This window comes from Elephantulus edwardii, unplaced genomic scaffold, assembly GCF_000299155.1.
Source record: "Elephantulus edwardii isolate Elephantulus edwardi_28Jun2011 unplaced genomic scaffold, EleEdw1.0 scaffold00553, whole genome shotgun sequence".
NCBI lineage: Eukaryota > Metazoa > Chordata > Mammalia > Macroscelidea > Macroscelididae > Elephantulus > Elephantulus edwardii.
The window spans coordinates 291,267-307,073 of NW_006400303.1; the positions used below are offsets into that span (position 1 = coordinate 291,267).

General features: G+C 40.1%; 1 protein-coding gene across 1 annotated transcript in view; it reads left to right on the top strand.

Moving 5' to 3' along the window:
- RASEF (RAS and EF-hand domain containing) overlaps positions 1-15,441 on the top strand; it is an 81,510-nt gene extending 66,069 nt beyond the window's left edge. The window contains exons 14-17 of the mRNA XM_006903278.1: positions 1,056-1,170; positions 6,181-6,300; positions 8,292-8,368; positions 15,336-15,441. Coding sequence (XP_006903340.1) covers positions 1,056-1,170; positions 6,181-6,300; positions 8,292-8,368; positions 15,336-15,441 — 418 coding nt within the window. The remainder of the gene's footprint in view (positions 1-1,055; positions 1,171-6,180; positions 6,301-8,291; positions 8,369-15,335) is intronic.
- The last annotated feature ends 366 nt before the right edge of the window (positions 15,442-15,807 follow it).

Sequence of the window (15,807 nt, forward strand, 5' to 3'; positions counted from 1 at the left end):
ATCAGGGTGAAGTCTCTCTCAGGGAGGAGTGATAGGGAATGGCAAAGGACACACTGACAAAGGAGATTAATCAGAACTGACTTTGACGAGCACTGTGGCAATTGGACAATTAAAACAGATATTCGGATGGCGGGGAAGAAGAACAAACTGGGGAGGAGGGTAGAGAGAATGGTGCAGCAATGAAGGAATGAAAACCCAAAATCCCTGTAAATGTTCATTAAAACTAATAAAATTTAATAATAAAAAAAATAAATTTAAAAAAAAAAGAATTCTCACATTGAATTGTGAACAATTGGACAGACCTGTCCCAATCAAGTTCATATTCTCTACATTGTGAGAGTTGCCACATTTGAAAAGTATCCGTGGTTTACATTGTCCTGTTTAAATGAACTTAATGAAATACTGTGTTCTGTTTTAGGGAAGAGATATACAAGTTGAGGTATGCACTGTCATCACTGAAACCCTCCCATCCCCGACACATATAGCTTCTGGCCCATGATGATGTTCAGCAAATGTTTCATTTTCTCCCATCCGCTCATAAACTCCCTACTTACCGTTGGTAGTTCTTGATTCTGACTGACAGCAATCACAGGCTCTATGGGCTTTTCAGAGCTGTGGCAGATCACCAGAGCTGTTGCTGAGGTTCTTCTGGTAGCTTTTGTGCTTTCTAGGAATCTCACATACTCCAAGAAGGGTTTTCTCCAGTATGTATTTCCTTCCAGTCACCCTATGTCATGTGGGTTCCAGTTTTTGTTGCTGAGGTTGGAAGTTGTAGAAATTTTGTTCTCAGCCTTCTGGTTAAGCTCTGGGTGTCCCCACATTCTTGGGCTTGTGGATGGAGGCATTGGCTGGCTTTTCTGTATCGTAGCCCAGCCTGCTACAGGGGCCCAGCCTTGCCCTTTGAAGGCTGTCCCACAGGAATATGTTTCTGCTGTATTTTCTCAGGATGCGCTTACTTTTAAAGATGAAAATAAAGTGAGCACAAGTGATAAAAACAAGGCAGCCCTAAACTGACTGACTGGAGCCATCACTTACAACTGCCTTTTCTCTTCCAGATTCAGAAGTATTGCAAAGTCTTACTTCAGAAGGGCAGATGGTGTTTTGCTGCTGTACGATGTCACTTGTGAGAAGAGCTTTCTCAATGTGCGAGAATGGGTAGATATGATTGAGGTAAGAAATCAAAATGGAGATGCAGGATTACACAGGGGAGTTGTGGGCATCTCCCAAAGTATTCTTGTTCTTCTTCTGGGTGAAATTGATTCAAAGCCACTGATGGGAGCTATCAGGAAAGCCTGGATGTGAGAGGCAGAGTCTCCAGTGGCACTGGGCAGTCTTAGCGTTGTACTCATTAGTCACTGAGACCCCACAAAGACCAGGACACTGCCCGAGGGAGTTTCTGAGAATGAAATTTCTGCATTTATTCACACATCAAATCAGAACTCAGATAATCTACACAAAATAGCTCTCACAAAGAGTGCCAGTTAGCTCCATAATCATGTGGTTTTATAGGAAGCTGTGGGAAGGAGTTCCCACACGAAATACCTCTTGGTGTAAGCATGTTCTGAGACCCAGATTCTACAGGAGCTGTGTTCTCAACCTTCTCTGGTGGTGACTTGGGATCTGTAGCCTTCGCACGAAACACTGAAATACAGATTAGGATTTTAGTTGGTTCTATAAGATGGAGCCTTTCTTTTATATTTTCATAGTTTAAAAAATTTTAGTGTGATAAGATATGTATAGCATAAGATTAACTGTCTTGTCCATCTATAAGTGTATAAATTGGTAGCATTACGGATATTCACAGTGTTAAGTAACTATTACCATTATTTCCAGAACCTTTTCATCACCCCTGTGCAACCTACTGAGCAGTAACCCAGCTTCCCGGAGCCTCTGTTAACCACAGCTCTAATTACTGTCTGTGAATGTGTCTCTTCTAGATATTTCTTATGCATAACTATTTGTTTTTTATAAGTATTTGGCTTATTTCAATCAGCATTTCTTTTCAGAGTTTATCCATATCATAGCATGTGTCAGAAAAGCATTCTTTTTTACATATGAACATGTTTCTAGAGCATGTTCTACATGTTGTATGTATATAGCACATTTTGCTTATGCATTCCTGTGTGGGTAGATTTGTGTTCTTCCTACCTTTTACCTGGTATTAATAAATGTTTTTGTGGAAAACTGAGATTAATATATCTTGTTGAGTCATTATTTTTGGTTATTTTAGGTACACAGCTAGAGGTGGAATTGCTAAGTCATATGGTCATTTTGAAGTGCTGGTGGCTTGGTGATAAGGAGCTGTGCTGCTAACCCCAAAGGCATGCAGTTCAAATCCACCAATTGCTCCATAAGAGGAGGACGGGGAGTCTCTTCCTATATTATTTACTGCCTCTGAAAACCAACTACAGGGTCAGCCATGGGTCAGTTCCTATGGATAGTACTTAAGAATAACAATACGGACCCTAAATGTTTAACTTTCTAAGTCCCCAGCAGAGTATTTTTCACAGCGGCTGCATCATTTCAGTTTCCCACCAACAGTGGATGAGTGTTCCAGTGTCTCTCATTTTTTCCAGCACTTGTTATTTTCCATTTTTTAAATAAAAGCCATTTTAGTGAATAGCTTTTGGTAAATAAGAAATGATTTTGACTGCATTTAATGTGTTTCATACAATAAAAGAAAACTAAATGTCAAGCTTTGATTCATCAGTCTCTCTTACAAAACTTTGTGTGCATTTTTCAAATCAGTTTCCATCTATAATTTTAAATAGATACTAGTTTATAATAAGAACTAAACAGACGTGTTGACCTGTGATCTAAGTTAGACTCTAGATTTCTGCCATGGGACCTAGTTCATACCCATAAAAAGGAGACTCAGTATTCTCTTTCTAATTAAAGAAGCAGTCTGAGGAATGACTAATTACAAATTGGCAGCAAGACACAGAAATGAATATGCATGTTCTACTGAAATACTGTGGCTTAAATGATTATAAACACAATGAATGCGTGATTACATTTGTATAACTTATTTCACAAAATTTTCTATTACATTTTTCTCTATCAACATACTATGAAATAAGTAAAAAATATATTCGTATTCTCACTGTTTTTATGAGGAAATGAGGCATAGAAATTATGTGATACTTTGTTATAGTTATTTAGCAGTTAGGAATAGAACTGGACTAGAACTGCCCTTGGTATTCAATACTTGTGGCTCCTTCTATGAAGTACCAAGACAGACAGCAGATTAATACAAGAAGCTTTGTTCTTATAAGGGAATTATTGTGTGAAGTTAGCGAAGAGAAGAGAAGCTTCTACTTAGTGGACAAATAAGGCTATCTGGGATAGAGCAGTGGATCCAGAGAATAATCAATGACAAAACTCTTTTTGTTGAAAATTTGAGACTTAAGCCTGTCTTGGAGAGGGTGAAGCCAAGTTTCTCCTTGGAGGCTAAAATTTTGAAACCCTGTCTCACATACTTGGGCACATGCCCAGGAGGGACCAGTCCTTGGAGAAGGACCTCATACTTGGAAGGGTGGAGGGACAGCGTTAAGAGAAGATGACCTTGGATGAGATGGATTGATAGAGTAACTGGGGTGATGGGGCTAGGTGTATTGGAGTCAGTGAGACTGCCTTAGATGTGTTGCACATAGGATCACTATGAGCTGCACGCGACTCAACAGCACATAACAACAATAACAATAAGCCTCATTTTAAATCTTTACATTATAATATGATTTATCTAAAAATAAAGGAAGGGATGGCTTTCACATAGCATTACCAGCCATAGCAATGCCTGGAGGTGCACAAAATTTGCTACATGCTGAGCATTTACACATGGTATATTGTTGCTGATGTTAGGTGGATCTTAGCTGAAAGCAGAGAATACCAGAAGAATGTCCACCTGTGTTTCACTGATTATGCAAAGGCATTTGACTGCATGGATCATAACAAACTGTGGCTGACTCTGAGAAGAATGGGAATCCCAGAATATTTTTCATGCTAATGCGAAGCCTATACTTGGACCAAGAGGCAGTAGTCAGAACAGAGCAGGGCAACACTGCATGGTTCAAAATTGGGAAGGGTGTACACCAGGGATGTGTCCTGTCTCCATACCTTTTCAACCTGTATGCAGAGCAGATTATCCGAGAGACAGAGCTCTATGAGGAGAAGCGTGGCATTAGGATTGGTGGACGATCTATCAACAATCTGCGTTATGCAGATGACACAACCCTGCTTGCTGAAACTGAGGAGGACCTCATACACTTACTGCAGAGGGTCAAGGACTGCAGCCTTCAATATGGACTGAGGCTCAATGTCCAGAAGACAAAAATTCTCACCACTGGACCAATCGGTAGCATCAGGATGGATGGTGAAGAGATTGAGATTGTTCACAGCTTCAGTTTGCTCGGCTCCACAGTCAACACTCTTGGCACCAGTAGCCAGGAAATAAAAAAACGTATTGCGATGGGAAAGTCTGTGGTTAGGGACCTCTCTAAAGTACTCAAGAGCAACGGTGTCTTTCTGGAGACTAAGGTGCGCCTGATACAGGCCATGGTATTTGCAATCGCTTGTTATGCATCAGAGAGTTGGACAATGACTAGGGAGGATAGAAGGAGAATTGACGCCTTTGAGCTGTGGTGCTGGAGAAGAGTCCTGAATGTACCATGGACTGCCAAGAAAACAAATAGATTCATCCTAGAGAGGGTTAAACCAAGCTACTCTTTGGAGGCAAGGATTCTGGGGCTTCGCCTGACATACTTTGAACATTTTGTAAGGAGAAACAGGTCTTTGGAGAGGGACATCATGCTGGGCAGAGTGGAGGGACAGCGCAGGAGGGGAGGACCCTCTATGAGGTGGATTGATTCAGTGACTGGGGTAATCAGGATGGATGTGTTGGAGGCAGTGAGACTGGCACAGGATAGAGCAAGGTTTAGGGCTGTTGTACATAGGGTCGCTATGAGTCACAAGCGACTAGACGGCACATAACAACAAACAACAACTAATCTTTTCAGCTATTGGTGTCATTTTATAGGGTTTGAAAGAGAAGAATACTTGAATATTTATGAAAGGAAATTTGGATACCACCTAATAATTTGGCTTTGACATTAGAAGAGTGATGGGCGTGGTGAACCATACTGGTGACTCAGCTTTACCCGTCTGAGGGAATTCTGTAGGGACAGTGTAGATGACTCTATGCTGATGAGTGTGATCACTCCCAGTTCCTACACAGAGAATAATTTTCAGAAGTCTCTGTCAGTGTGTTCTCTTGTTTAGAACTGGAAGCTTTCTGTGCAATCAGGTATTATCTTTACTTGAAGTCATAGCCCAAGGATGTGGGTTGTGTTCTAATTCAATCTTTCATTCTACAGATGGGAGGTTTGAAACCTATGTGTGACAAGGCAGAGCCAGTGGGTGGACCAGTGGAAGAGGGGTAGAGGCTGAAAATTATATCTGCCACTTACGTCTTACTTGAGTGCTAGGAAAGTGTAAATGATTTGCATGTGCTTTTTTGGGAACATTAAGTATATAATTTATTACCTCAAATAATTTATGTCTGGTGATAGCACAGAACAAAAATGTTGAAGTGTAAGACCATCCTGCTTTTCCTTTGGCATAAACCATGTAGCAGTGAGTATAGAATTTGTAGACTATGTTTTCCTTCTGGTATAATTGCAGGATTATTTACACATTTTACACCTGGGATCATGAAGTTGCCTTGTAATCACCCTTGTATGAAATGAAAATTGTAGAAATTATGTAAACTCCTCAGACAAAGATAATTCTGTCACCATGTGTCTTCAATATATATTGACCTTTAATGCTCCATGCACTGTAAACAAGAAATCAGAAGATAGATGTTTCCTTTGCTTTAAACAGGATTAGTTCACAATACCTTTAACTTTCTCATTAACCTAAGGAGGAAGTATTGTATAGCAGAAAGGGTTGTTGGATCAAGGAGAAGCAAGGTTAGACTTTGACCCTGGTGTATGTATTTAACCACTCTGAATTTTAGTTTTCTCATTTATAAGTGGGGAAAATATACTTACTTTTAGGAATATTTTGACGATATGTAAGTGGCACAATATTTATCTGGAAAATAGTAGTTGTGGCTACTGTTAGTAAGATCATCAGTCCACTAACTTATGGATGTGTGTTTCTTTTCTTTTTTTGTGGTAGGATGCAACTCAGGAGAGTATTCCTATCATGTTGGTAGGAAACAAGGCTGATCTTCGTGATGATGTTACTGCTGAGGGCCAAAAATGTGTCGCAGGATACTTTGGAGAAAAGCTGGCCATGGTAAGAGTGAGGGCAGGTCCGAATTGGAAGAGACCTTTGGAGTTCACTCTGCCTTTCACTGTTGTCTGCAATCTTTCTTCGATAGTAATGGAATCCAATTACAGAAAAATGAATGATTTTCCTATTTTAAATAGAAAGGTTAATACCTAAAGTTCCTATATTAAGGGGCAGAGAATGGTACAAGATTTCAGCTGGAGAGATGGAACTTAGGAGATACTTTTTTTCTTCCAAGATATAAGCTTAGTTGGAATAGTCTAAAATTCTTTTTAGTTGTGCCAAAAACGTATAGTGGGTGAAGCTCATTATTGTCCTGGGCCATATGCTTCTCCTGTTGTCAGAATGCTACCGAACTTTTCTTATGGATTGTCTTACCTGTACATGGATTCATGTCTACCTTGGGTTAAATAAGAAGTTAATAAAGTAACGGGCTGATTCAGTATTCGTCTGATTACTGTCTCTTCTCAGCTCATGAAAGGACCATGTTGTTCTTTCTCTCAATCACTCTATCTATCTAGTATCTAAATTTTGGGGGATGCAAATGGCTAATGTGCTCAGCTTCTAGTTGAAAAATTGAAAGTTTGCGTACACCCAGAGGCACCTCAGAAGTAAGGCCTGGCAGTCTTCTAGAAATAATTATCTCCCTTAATGTATTGAGTCAGTTATGGCTCATAGCAACTCTCCTGTGGGTTTCCGAGTATGTAAATCACAACTGAAAGAGACTTCACATCTTTTTCCCTCTGAGCCCCTGGCCTATTCAAACTGCCAATGACATGCCATCTTTTTGTTACACAACTTCCTGTGGATCATGCTACAGTTGTTGTTATTGTTAAGTGCTGTTGAGTATCATTCATAGTGACCCTATGAACAAAAGAGCTGAACCCTGTTCTTTATTGTTATTTCTCTAGTGTTCATAGATTTTCAGAGGCCTGTTATTTAAGAAGTGAATGCAAATCCTGCTTCCAAGTCTGTCTTATTCTGCGAGTTCCACTAAACCCTGTCCACCATGCACTTGACACACCAGTGGCACAACTTTCAGTATCACAGCAACTCCAAGTTATCTCAGTACAGCAAACTGATAGACAAGAGCTGTACCACTTAGAATAATGTTTTTCCCAAACACGAGTATCACCAGGCCAGACTGACTTCTAAATACAAAGGCCTGCCCACCAAAAAGCTTCCAGTTCACAGCTGATTGTTAACAAAATTCAGACTACCAATCAGCTTACACTTGATTGTTAACAAAATAAAAAAGACCAGTTTATACCCGATTTTCAATTAAATCAAAACAGCCTACCCTCCAGAATCCAGCTGCTTTACACAAGAGCTTCCAAACTACACCATTTAAAAAAAGACATTGAGAACCCCATGGAGGACAGTTCTTTTCTGACACAGATGAGTATACTATGAATTGGAATTGGCTTAAGGGCCTCTGACTGGCTGATTAGAATATATCTATTCATTTGCTAGATCCTGATAAGTAAAGAGGGTAATGTGAAGGCAGATGCATGCCAGCTGCTGACCTGGAGGATGCATACTTTTGATGGGAATTTAATTCTTGAGTGGGTTGTCTTAGGTTATCTTTTCACTTGTTAAAAGAACATTTAACGTGTGTGTATTTGTGTATTGTTGTTGTTATTGTTTTGTACCATCAAATCAGAACTGACCCATAGCTGACTCTTCAGGAGGTTTTCAGACACAGTAATTGCACAAGAGGAGATTACTATTAGAAATAATAACCTTAAAAAGGAAAGTTTTTATTTTCAATTCCAAATAAAAATACTCTGTCTAGGAATTATTCCTGGAACGACTAAGATAATTGTGTTATTTCTTAAAATATATTGAAACAGAGTTAAATTTCCCAGCAGTTTGTTTGTCACCTTTAGCATGCTCAACAGATCAAAGTTTCATAGTTTTTATTATGTTGATTAAAGAAAAAATTCAGGAAACCAAATTAAAGCCTTAACTTAATTTCATGTGTGTTTTTTTAACAGACTTATGGAGCATTATTCTGTGAAACAAGTGCCAAAGATGGTTCGAATATAGTAGAAGCTGTTCTGCATCTTGCTCGGTAGAGTTTTTACCTTGCATTTGGAAAAATGGGTTTTGGATTAATTTTTATTTAGTTGATGCATGTATCAAAGTTTTTGTACCATAACAATCAGTTCTAAAATACAGTGGGAAGCACTGCCTTTGATTAATGATGTCCAACCCAATGCCATCAAGTTAGAACTGACTCAGAGCTCACCAGGGGCTTCTGGGAGGCTGTACATTACACAGGAGGAGATTGCCCATCTCTCTCCATTGGAACCGCTGGTGGATTTGAACCAGCAGAGAAGAACCTCCTTTGGGATGGCAGCTCACTTCCTAAGACCAGAGTTGGCAACCTCATCGCAGTATATATAATGGAATGCTGCCTAAGGCGCTGCTGTTTTCATAATCACTGAAAACAGTTCACATTGGAGTCCATCATTCTGACTATTGTGTTAGTGTCTTCTAACCTGAACACACACACCCCAAGCCACTGCCATAGTTTCAAGAAGCTCTTGTAGTAATGTCTATAGATAGTGTGTTGCACTGTTGACCCTAAAGCTGCTAAGGCTGAGCTTCTCTGGTGGTTTCATGGGAGAAAGATGGACAATCTCCTTCCATTAGGATTTACAACCTTGGGAAGCTGATGAAGGGTTGCTAAGTGTTAGAATTGACTCAACAGGAGTGAGTGAGTGAAGCCATTATGTTGATTCCATCTTGCAGTGACCCTATAAAACAAAGTACCAATGCTCCTTAAGTTCCCAAGGCTATACATTTTTACAGAAAGAGATTTTCTTATCTTTGTCCCTTGAAGTGGCTGGTTTAAACTTCCAAACTTTTAGATAGCAGCCAAATGCCTCACCCACAGCACTGCTAGACTAGGAGGCTCATTTTCCCAAGGAATTGCACTGTCAGTGGAGAGGTGTGCAACTTGAATCCACCAGCTACTCCATCAGCTTTCCCCAGAAAGATAGGCAGTCTCTCCTGTGCAATAAGCTGCCTCTGGAAACCTGCTGGAGGGTCAGTAATGGTTCTGACTTGACGATCCACAACAACAGCAGCAGCGTATTGCCCACTACTTGGTTGGACTCCAGAGATTTTCAGTAGTTAACTGGCCCTTTCTTCTTTCAGTCTGGAAGGAAGCCTTGTTGAAACTTCTGAGTGACTGTGATTGCTTTTCAGACACTGTGGCATTGCGTCCCTTGTCATAGGAACATACAAACCACCTCATCATGATAAAGTAGCAGCCGGCAGCTCTTATTAATGGTTTAATGTTGTGAGGTGCCATCGAGTCGAGCATGACTCAAAGTGAACAGCAGAGCAGAACCTGTCCTAACTCTGCCCTCCACACAGTCTCTGACACACTCAGGCCCATTGCTGCAGTCACTGTGCAAATCCATCTAGTTGAGCATCTACCTCTTCCACTGTCCCTCCACCTTTTCTACCATGATGTCCCTCTCCAAAGAATAGCCTCTCCTAGCAGCATGTCCAAAGTATGTGAGATGAAGCTTTATCACCGTTACCTCCAAGGAGCACTGTAGCAGCACCTCTAAGACATATCTGTTCTTTTGGCAGTCCATGAGATATTCAGTACTCTTCTCCAACACCAGAGATTAAAGGCATCAGTTCTTCTTCTGTCATCTTTAATCATTGTCCAGCTCTCAGATGCATAGCAAGTGAATTCTATTCAGTCTATTCAAGCTGTTAATGGTTGTTGCTGTTGTGTACTGTCGAGTCAGAACTAACCCATAGCTGACCCTCCTGTCGATTTTCAGAAGCAGTAAATCATGTGAGGAGATTGTCCATTCTTCTCCCTTGGTGCAGCTGTGGATTCAAACCTGTATGCCTTTGGGATTGTGTGTAGCACAGCTTCTTACTGCTAGGCCACTAAAGCTCTTCATTAATGGTAGAAGTGGCTAAAAGTGTGATGTTAATACATTGTGAACATTGGCAGGCATCTCTTTATTGCTAAACAAAGCAGGTACATCTGAGGTGCCATTGATATTTCAGAAAAGTGTCACTACAAAGCTAATGGTTGATTTGTATGACTCACTTCTAGGAACTAGATTTTAAACATAAGAGACTGTTCTAAATACAACTAGTATAGTATGACATTTTTTAGACTAACAAAAGGGGAAAAAAGTCTGAGTTGTGCCAATTGAAAACACTTTTATCAAGTTATTACCTTGGTAATTATTAAGCTAAGATAGTATTGCTAGTAACAGATAATATGGTATGTGGATTATGGCGAAAATTTCATCATTAAAGATCTTGGGTGTAAATGTATGTTAATTCCTGGTTGTGTTTCCTAAGAAAATAACATCTGTTAGATTGATCCCTCCTGCTCAGTTTTCTGTCACAAATGGAAAGTTGATTCCTGACTGGCCTAAAGGAATTGAATACATACCCCAAAGCTGGAATACATACTAGCATACACCAGGCCAGCAATCCTTAATTACAAAGAAATGCTTTGTATGTGTGTAGTTTTTTTACTGATTATTTGTGAGCCTTTATAAAAGTCTGAACTTTAATGGGATAATCAGCCTCTTCTGCTAATAATATGCATTGAGAACTAAAACGCTTTGCACTATTTTTAAATTAATATAGTGGTGTTTGTAGTGCTTAATAAAATAGAGTTCTGTTAATAATTAGAGTATGGCCTTGGGATGTGTTGTTCCTGTCACTTCAAAGAAAACAGGAAACAGATTGCCAGGTTTAGAACAAGGTCAGCTTAACATTGTTTTTTTGTTCTTCCCTGCCATCCAGTTAGTACCCATTCCTGGTAAATCTGTATATAGATTAGAATGCTTCTCAGCCCTGTGCCATCACCATAATCAAGTATGGATCAGATCTTTGTGATTGTAGGATTTTCTTAGCTAGTTCTCAGAAATTGATTACTAGGCATTTTTTTCTAGTCCATCTTAGTGTGGAAGCCCTACTGTAGCCTATTCAACAGCAGAGCAGTACGTAAGGCTCCACTGGCACCTTGGCACTGCCTTTACGTGTTTATGTTAAACCTGGGCTCCTCTTAGGAGGGTGAGAATAGACCACAAACTACCACTGCCTCACCTTATCCTTATGTTGTTGTTATTAGGTGTCATTGGGCTAACTATAATTCCTAGTAACCCTGTGAACAGCAAAGCTGAACCTTGCCATCCTCAATCCCATCCTCATCATCTCTGACATACTTGAGTCCATTGTTACAGTCACCCTATCAGTCTTTGTTGCTGAGGGTCTTCCTGTCTTTTCTCAGAGCCTCCCTTCCTCCTTCTCTCCTTGCTTCCCTTAACAAAGTCCATATACATTGTTTTTATATCCAGATCTTTCCCATTTTATTCACCCCCTCACTCATTGAATTTTGCAGCCCTATGTTCCTCCCACCTCTCCTCACCTCTTTACTCCCACCCTTTCCACTCCTTGGATCCTCATATTCATTCTACAATAATGGTCTTATACAGTATTTGTCCTTATGGGACTGAGTTAGTTCACTTAGCACAATGTTCTCCAGTCCCTCCCAACTTAGGTAGTAATTTACAAAATCATTGCTCCTATGTGCAATTCCTATGTGTGAATTCAGTCATGTGAATGTACCATAATTTTTCAATCCATTTGATTGTTGTTGGACATTTGAGCTGTTTCCATGTTCTTGCAATGGTGATTTACATTGCTATGAACATTGGTGTACAAGTCGCTATTTGTGCCTCAGTTCTCATTTTCTTGGGATATATTCCAAGCAATGGAATAGCTGGGTCATATGGCATCTCTATGTTCAGCTTTTTGAGGAAGTGCCAAACTGCCTTCCAGAGTGGTAATACCATTTTACAATCCCACCAACAATGTAAAAGAATTCCTTACCACATTGTCTCCAGCATTTATTACTTGCTGTCCTATTAAACTTTGCCACTGCTACTGGTGTGAGGTGGTATCTCAGTGTAGTTTTTATTTGCATCTCTCATTGCCAGTGATTTTGAGCATTTTTCATGTGTCTGTTGGCCATTTGAATATCATCCCCTGAAAATTCTTTCCATATCTTTTGCCCATTTTGTAATTGGGTTATCTGTCGTTGTCCATCCCTGGCTCCCAACAGCAACACCCTGATGGGGGTAAGCACGATGGAGATACACCACTCTGGAAGAGGATCAGAGAGTCAATCCAGCCCAATTTTATTGGGGACTGCAGTGCACTTACATACAAACATGTAAACTGGAAAACAGGATGGAGTGGGTTTACAGAGTGGGACATGTGGATTGGTTAGGAGAACCTCAGCCTCAGGTGGACCACTCCCAGCTCAACACATGCAGCAGCTATCTTCCCACGTGGTGAGCTTTCTCAAACTAGTACAGCCAAACACAGGGGAGCTTTCTCTGCCCCGTATTAAAGGCCTCCGGGAGTCTTGCACTTATCTAGAGCTTAGGTGATCTGTCCTGGCTAGAGGCCTTCCCTTCCTCCCCAGCATTCCCCAACAGTTATCAGTCTTTCTTGTGGAGGCCCAGGAGTATTCTATAAACTTTCATTATAAGACTCTTGCCTGAGCTGGTATTGCCAAATGTTTGTTCCCAGTTGGTAGGTTTTCTTTTCATCCTGTTGGAAGAAGTTTTTGATGCACACAGGGATTTAATGTTTAGAAGGTTCCATTCATCAGTTTTATCCTCTTCAGGTTACACATTTCTGGTTGTATTGGGCGGTCCCTGTATACCTTGGACTAGTGCTTCTAAACTTGATCCCAGTTTGTCTCTTTTAAACTTTATGGTTTGGGGCTTTACTCCCAGATCTCTGATCCACCTTGAGTTGATTTTTGTGTAGGGTGTGAAACATGGATCCTTTTTCAGCTTTTTGCAGGAGGAAATCCAGTTTTGCCAGCACTATTTGTTGAAGAGGTTGTCATTTCCTCATTTGATAGGTTTTATTTCCTTATCGAATATCAGTTGATCATAGATAGCTGGGTCTGTTTCTGGGTTCTCAATTCTATTCCATTGGTCTATGTGCCTGTCATTGTACCAGTACCATGCTGTATTGGTTACTACCACTGTGTAATAGGTTTTGAGATCAGGAAGTTCTTTTTGTTTTCAGAAGTGCTTTGCTTATTCAGGGTCTCTTTCCTCTCCAAATAAACATTACAATTTCCCTTTTGATCCCCTAGGAAAAAGGAATTTTTTATCTGTATTAGAATGATGTTGAACATGTAGATTGCTCTTGGTTGAATTGTCATTTTTACAATATTGGGTTTTCCTATCCATGAACAGGACACATTTTTTCATGTCTATAGGTCTTTTTCTGTGTCTTGCAGAAATGTTCTATAATTTTCTTTGTATAGGTCTTTTGTATCTCTAAGTGGGTTAACTCCCAAGTATCTCAATTTGTGGTTGGCAGTTGTAAATGAAAGTAATTTCTTGGTTTCCTTCTATGAGTTTTCTTTGTGACTTTAGAGGAATCCCACTGATTTTTGGATGTTGATCTTATATCATGCCATTCTACTAAATTATACTAGTGCTAATAGTTTTCTTGTTAAGTCCTTGGGGTTTTCTGTGTACACTATCATATCATCAGCATATAGTGACAGTTTAACCGTCTCTGCTGATTCTGATGTCTTTTATTTCCTTCTCTTGCATAATAGCTTTTTTAAGGGAACTGAACCCTTCAGACACCATACCCAAAGTCCATGAGACAAAGTTTTACCATCTTTGTCTCTATAGAGCACACCAGTTGCACTTCCTCCAAAACCAATTTGTATATCTTAAATTAGACATCCCTTATGTGGAGAGGCTATTCCTTGGAGAGGACAGCATGCTTGGATTTTATCTGTAATAGCCTATATTCTTCTGAATAACATAATTCTTTTTAACATGAAATTGTTATGTGGAGTCATAGTTAATTTAAGTTCTCCAGAGTACCCTGGTTACTTCCTGAGAGAAAAATCGATTCTTTATTTTATCATAAAAATGGGTGAGGCTGTAAGTTACTTGTGCCAGTCGGTCCATTTGCTCATATGGCACTTTGGGCCCGCCCATGGACTGACCCAGTTTGCAGCAGCTTAGGCACAGACTATGTGTTTACTTGGCATACATGGCACACAAAGGCGTTTTTATATCAAGGGCACTTCAGCTGTGACATGAACAAAGAGGAGCTTGTTGGTTTTTTAAGCTTTAGACAAATACAAGGTTTTTGTGAATCAGTTATGAAGAATATTGGGTTGTGGGTTTGTTGTTTTTTTAAAAAAATGTATTATTATTGTATTATGGCCTGAACTGAGGTTAGTAGCTTGGTTATAAGTGACGTATCAAGTACAGAAATTATTAAGGAAATATGGAAAAACTTTAATTTGCTTTGTATTCTGCCTTCAGCATGGTGTTGTTGAAGAGCATTGAATATCCCATTAAGTGGCTAGAAAACCAAACAAGTCCATCTTGGAGAAAGTGCAGCAACGGTGCTTCTTAGAGGCAAGGCTGGTGAAGGTTCATCTCACACATTTTGGGGCATGTTGTCAGGACGGGCCAGTCTTTGGGAAAGATGGAGACACAGAAAAGACAAGACAGACTGACACAGTTGAGTGCAGTAATGGGCATGCAGAGGTTGGGAAGGTGGCACAAGACAGGGCAAGGATCAGATCTGTTAATCATCTTTTTTTGTGTGTTCTTGGTTGCTATGAGTCATAGATATTTCTAGGGAGCCTAACATTTCCTTCAGAATTGTTGGCTAGAGTACCTAAGTTGTACAGTGGGAGTGTTGACATCTTCACAGGTGAAGTTCTTGATTTAGATTTAATAACATGATACAAATAGGATCCCTTCCACCACAGTATAGTGTCATAGTACTTACGCTAGAAGAATGTTATAGGTTTGCACTTGAATTCTCATGGTCCCTATGAGAAAGAAACATGTCCACAGCTGTGAAGAATTTCCAACAATATCTGGATCACACACAGCAAGCCCTCAGCATTGCTAGTTTCTTTCTACAGAGACTTTTGGGGTTTAGTTTTAATTCTCCAGTAATCCTTTCTCTCTATTTAGGGAAGTGAAAAAAAGAGGTGACGAGGATGACAGCAAATCAATTACCAACTTGACTGGACCCCATTCCAAAAAGTCAGCACAGATGAAGAATTGTTGTAATGGTTGAACCTGAAGCGTGCCTCAGCCCATGAGTCCTTCCTCCGTGTGGTGAACTGGATTTCACATACAGCGATGTGCCTCTCCACCTCCACCTCCACCACTGGGAGTTACAGTATGGGCAAACCCAGAGCTTCACTTCAGCTCTCCATGAGCACTTGGGCCCACTGATTAACTGTCCTCCTCTCATTGCTGTAAGGCTCCGTCTTGTTGGCTACAACTCATAATGACCTTCCATATGACAGAGCGAAACCTTGCCCGATCCTCAAAGGATAAAATGTGAAGCTTTTAAAGTTATTTTTTAAAAAATCACATGCTCAGGTAAAAGTTACAAAAGAAACTGGCTGATATAATTAGATTCATGTGGTAGCTGAGT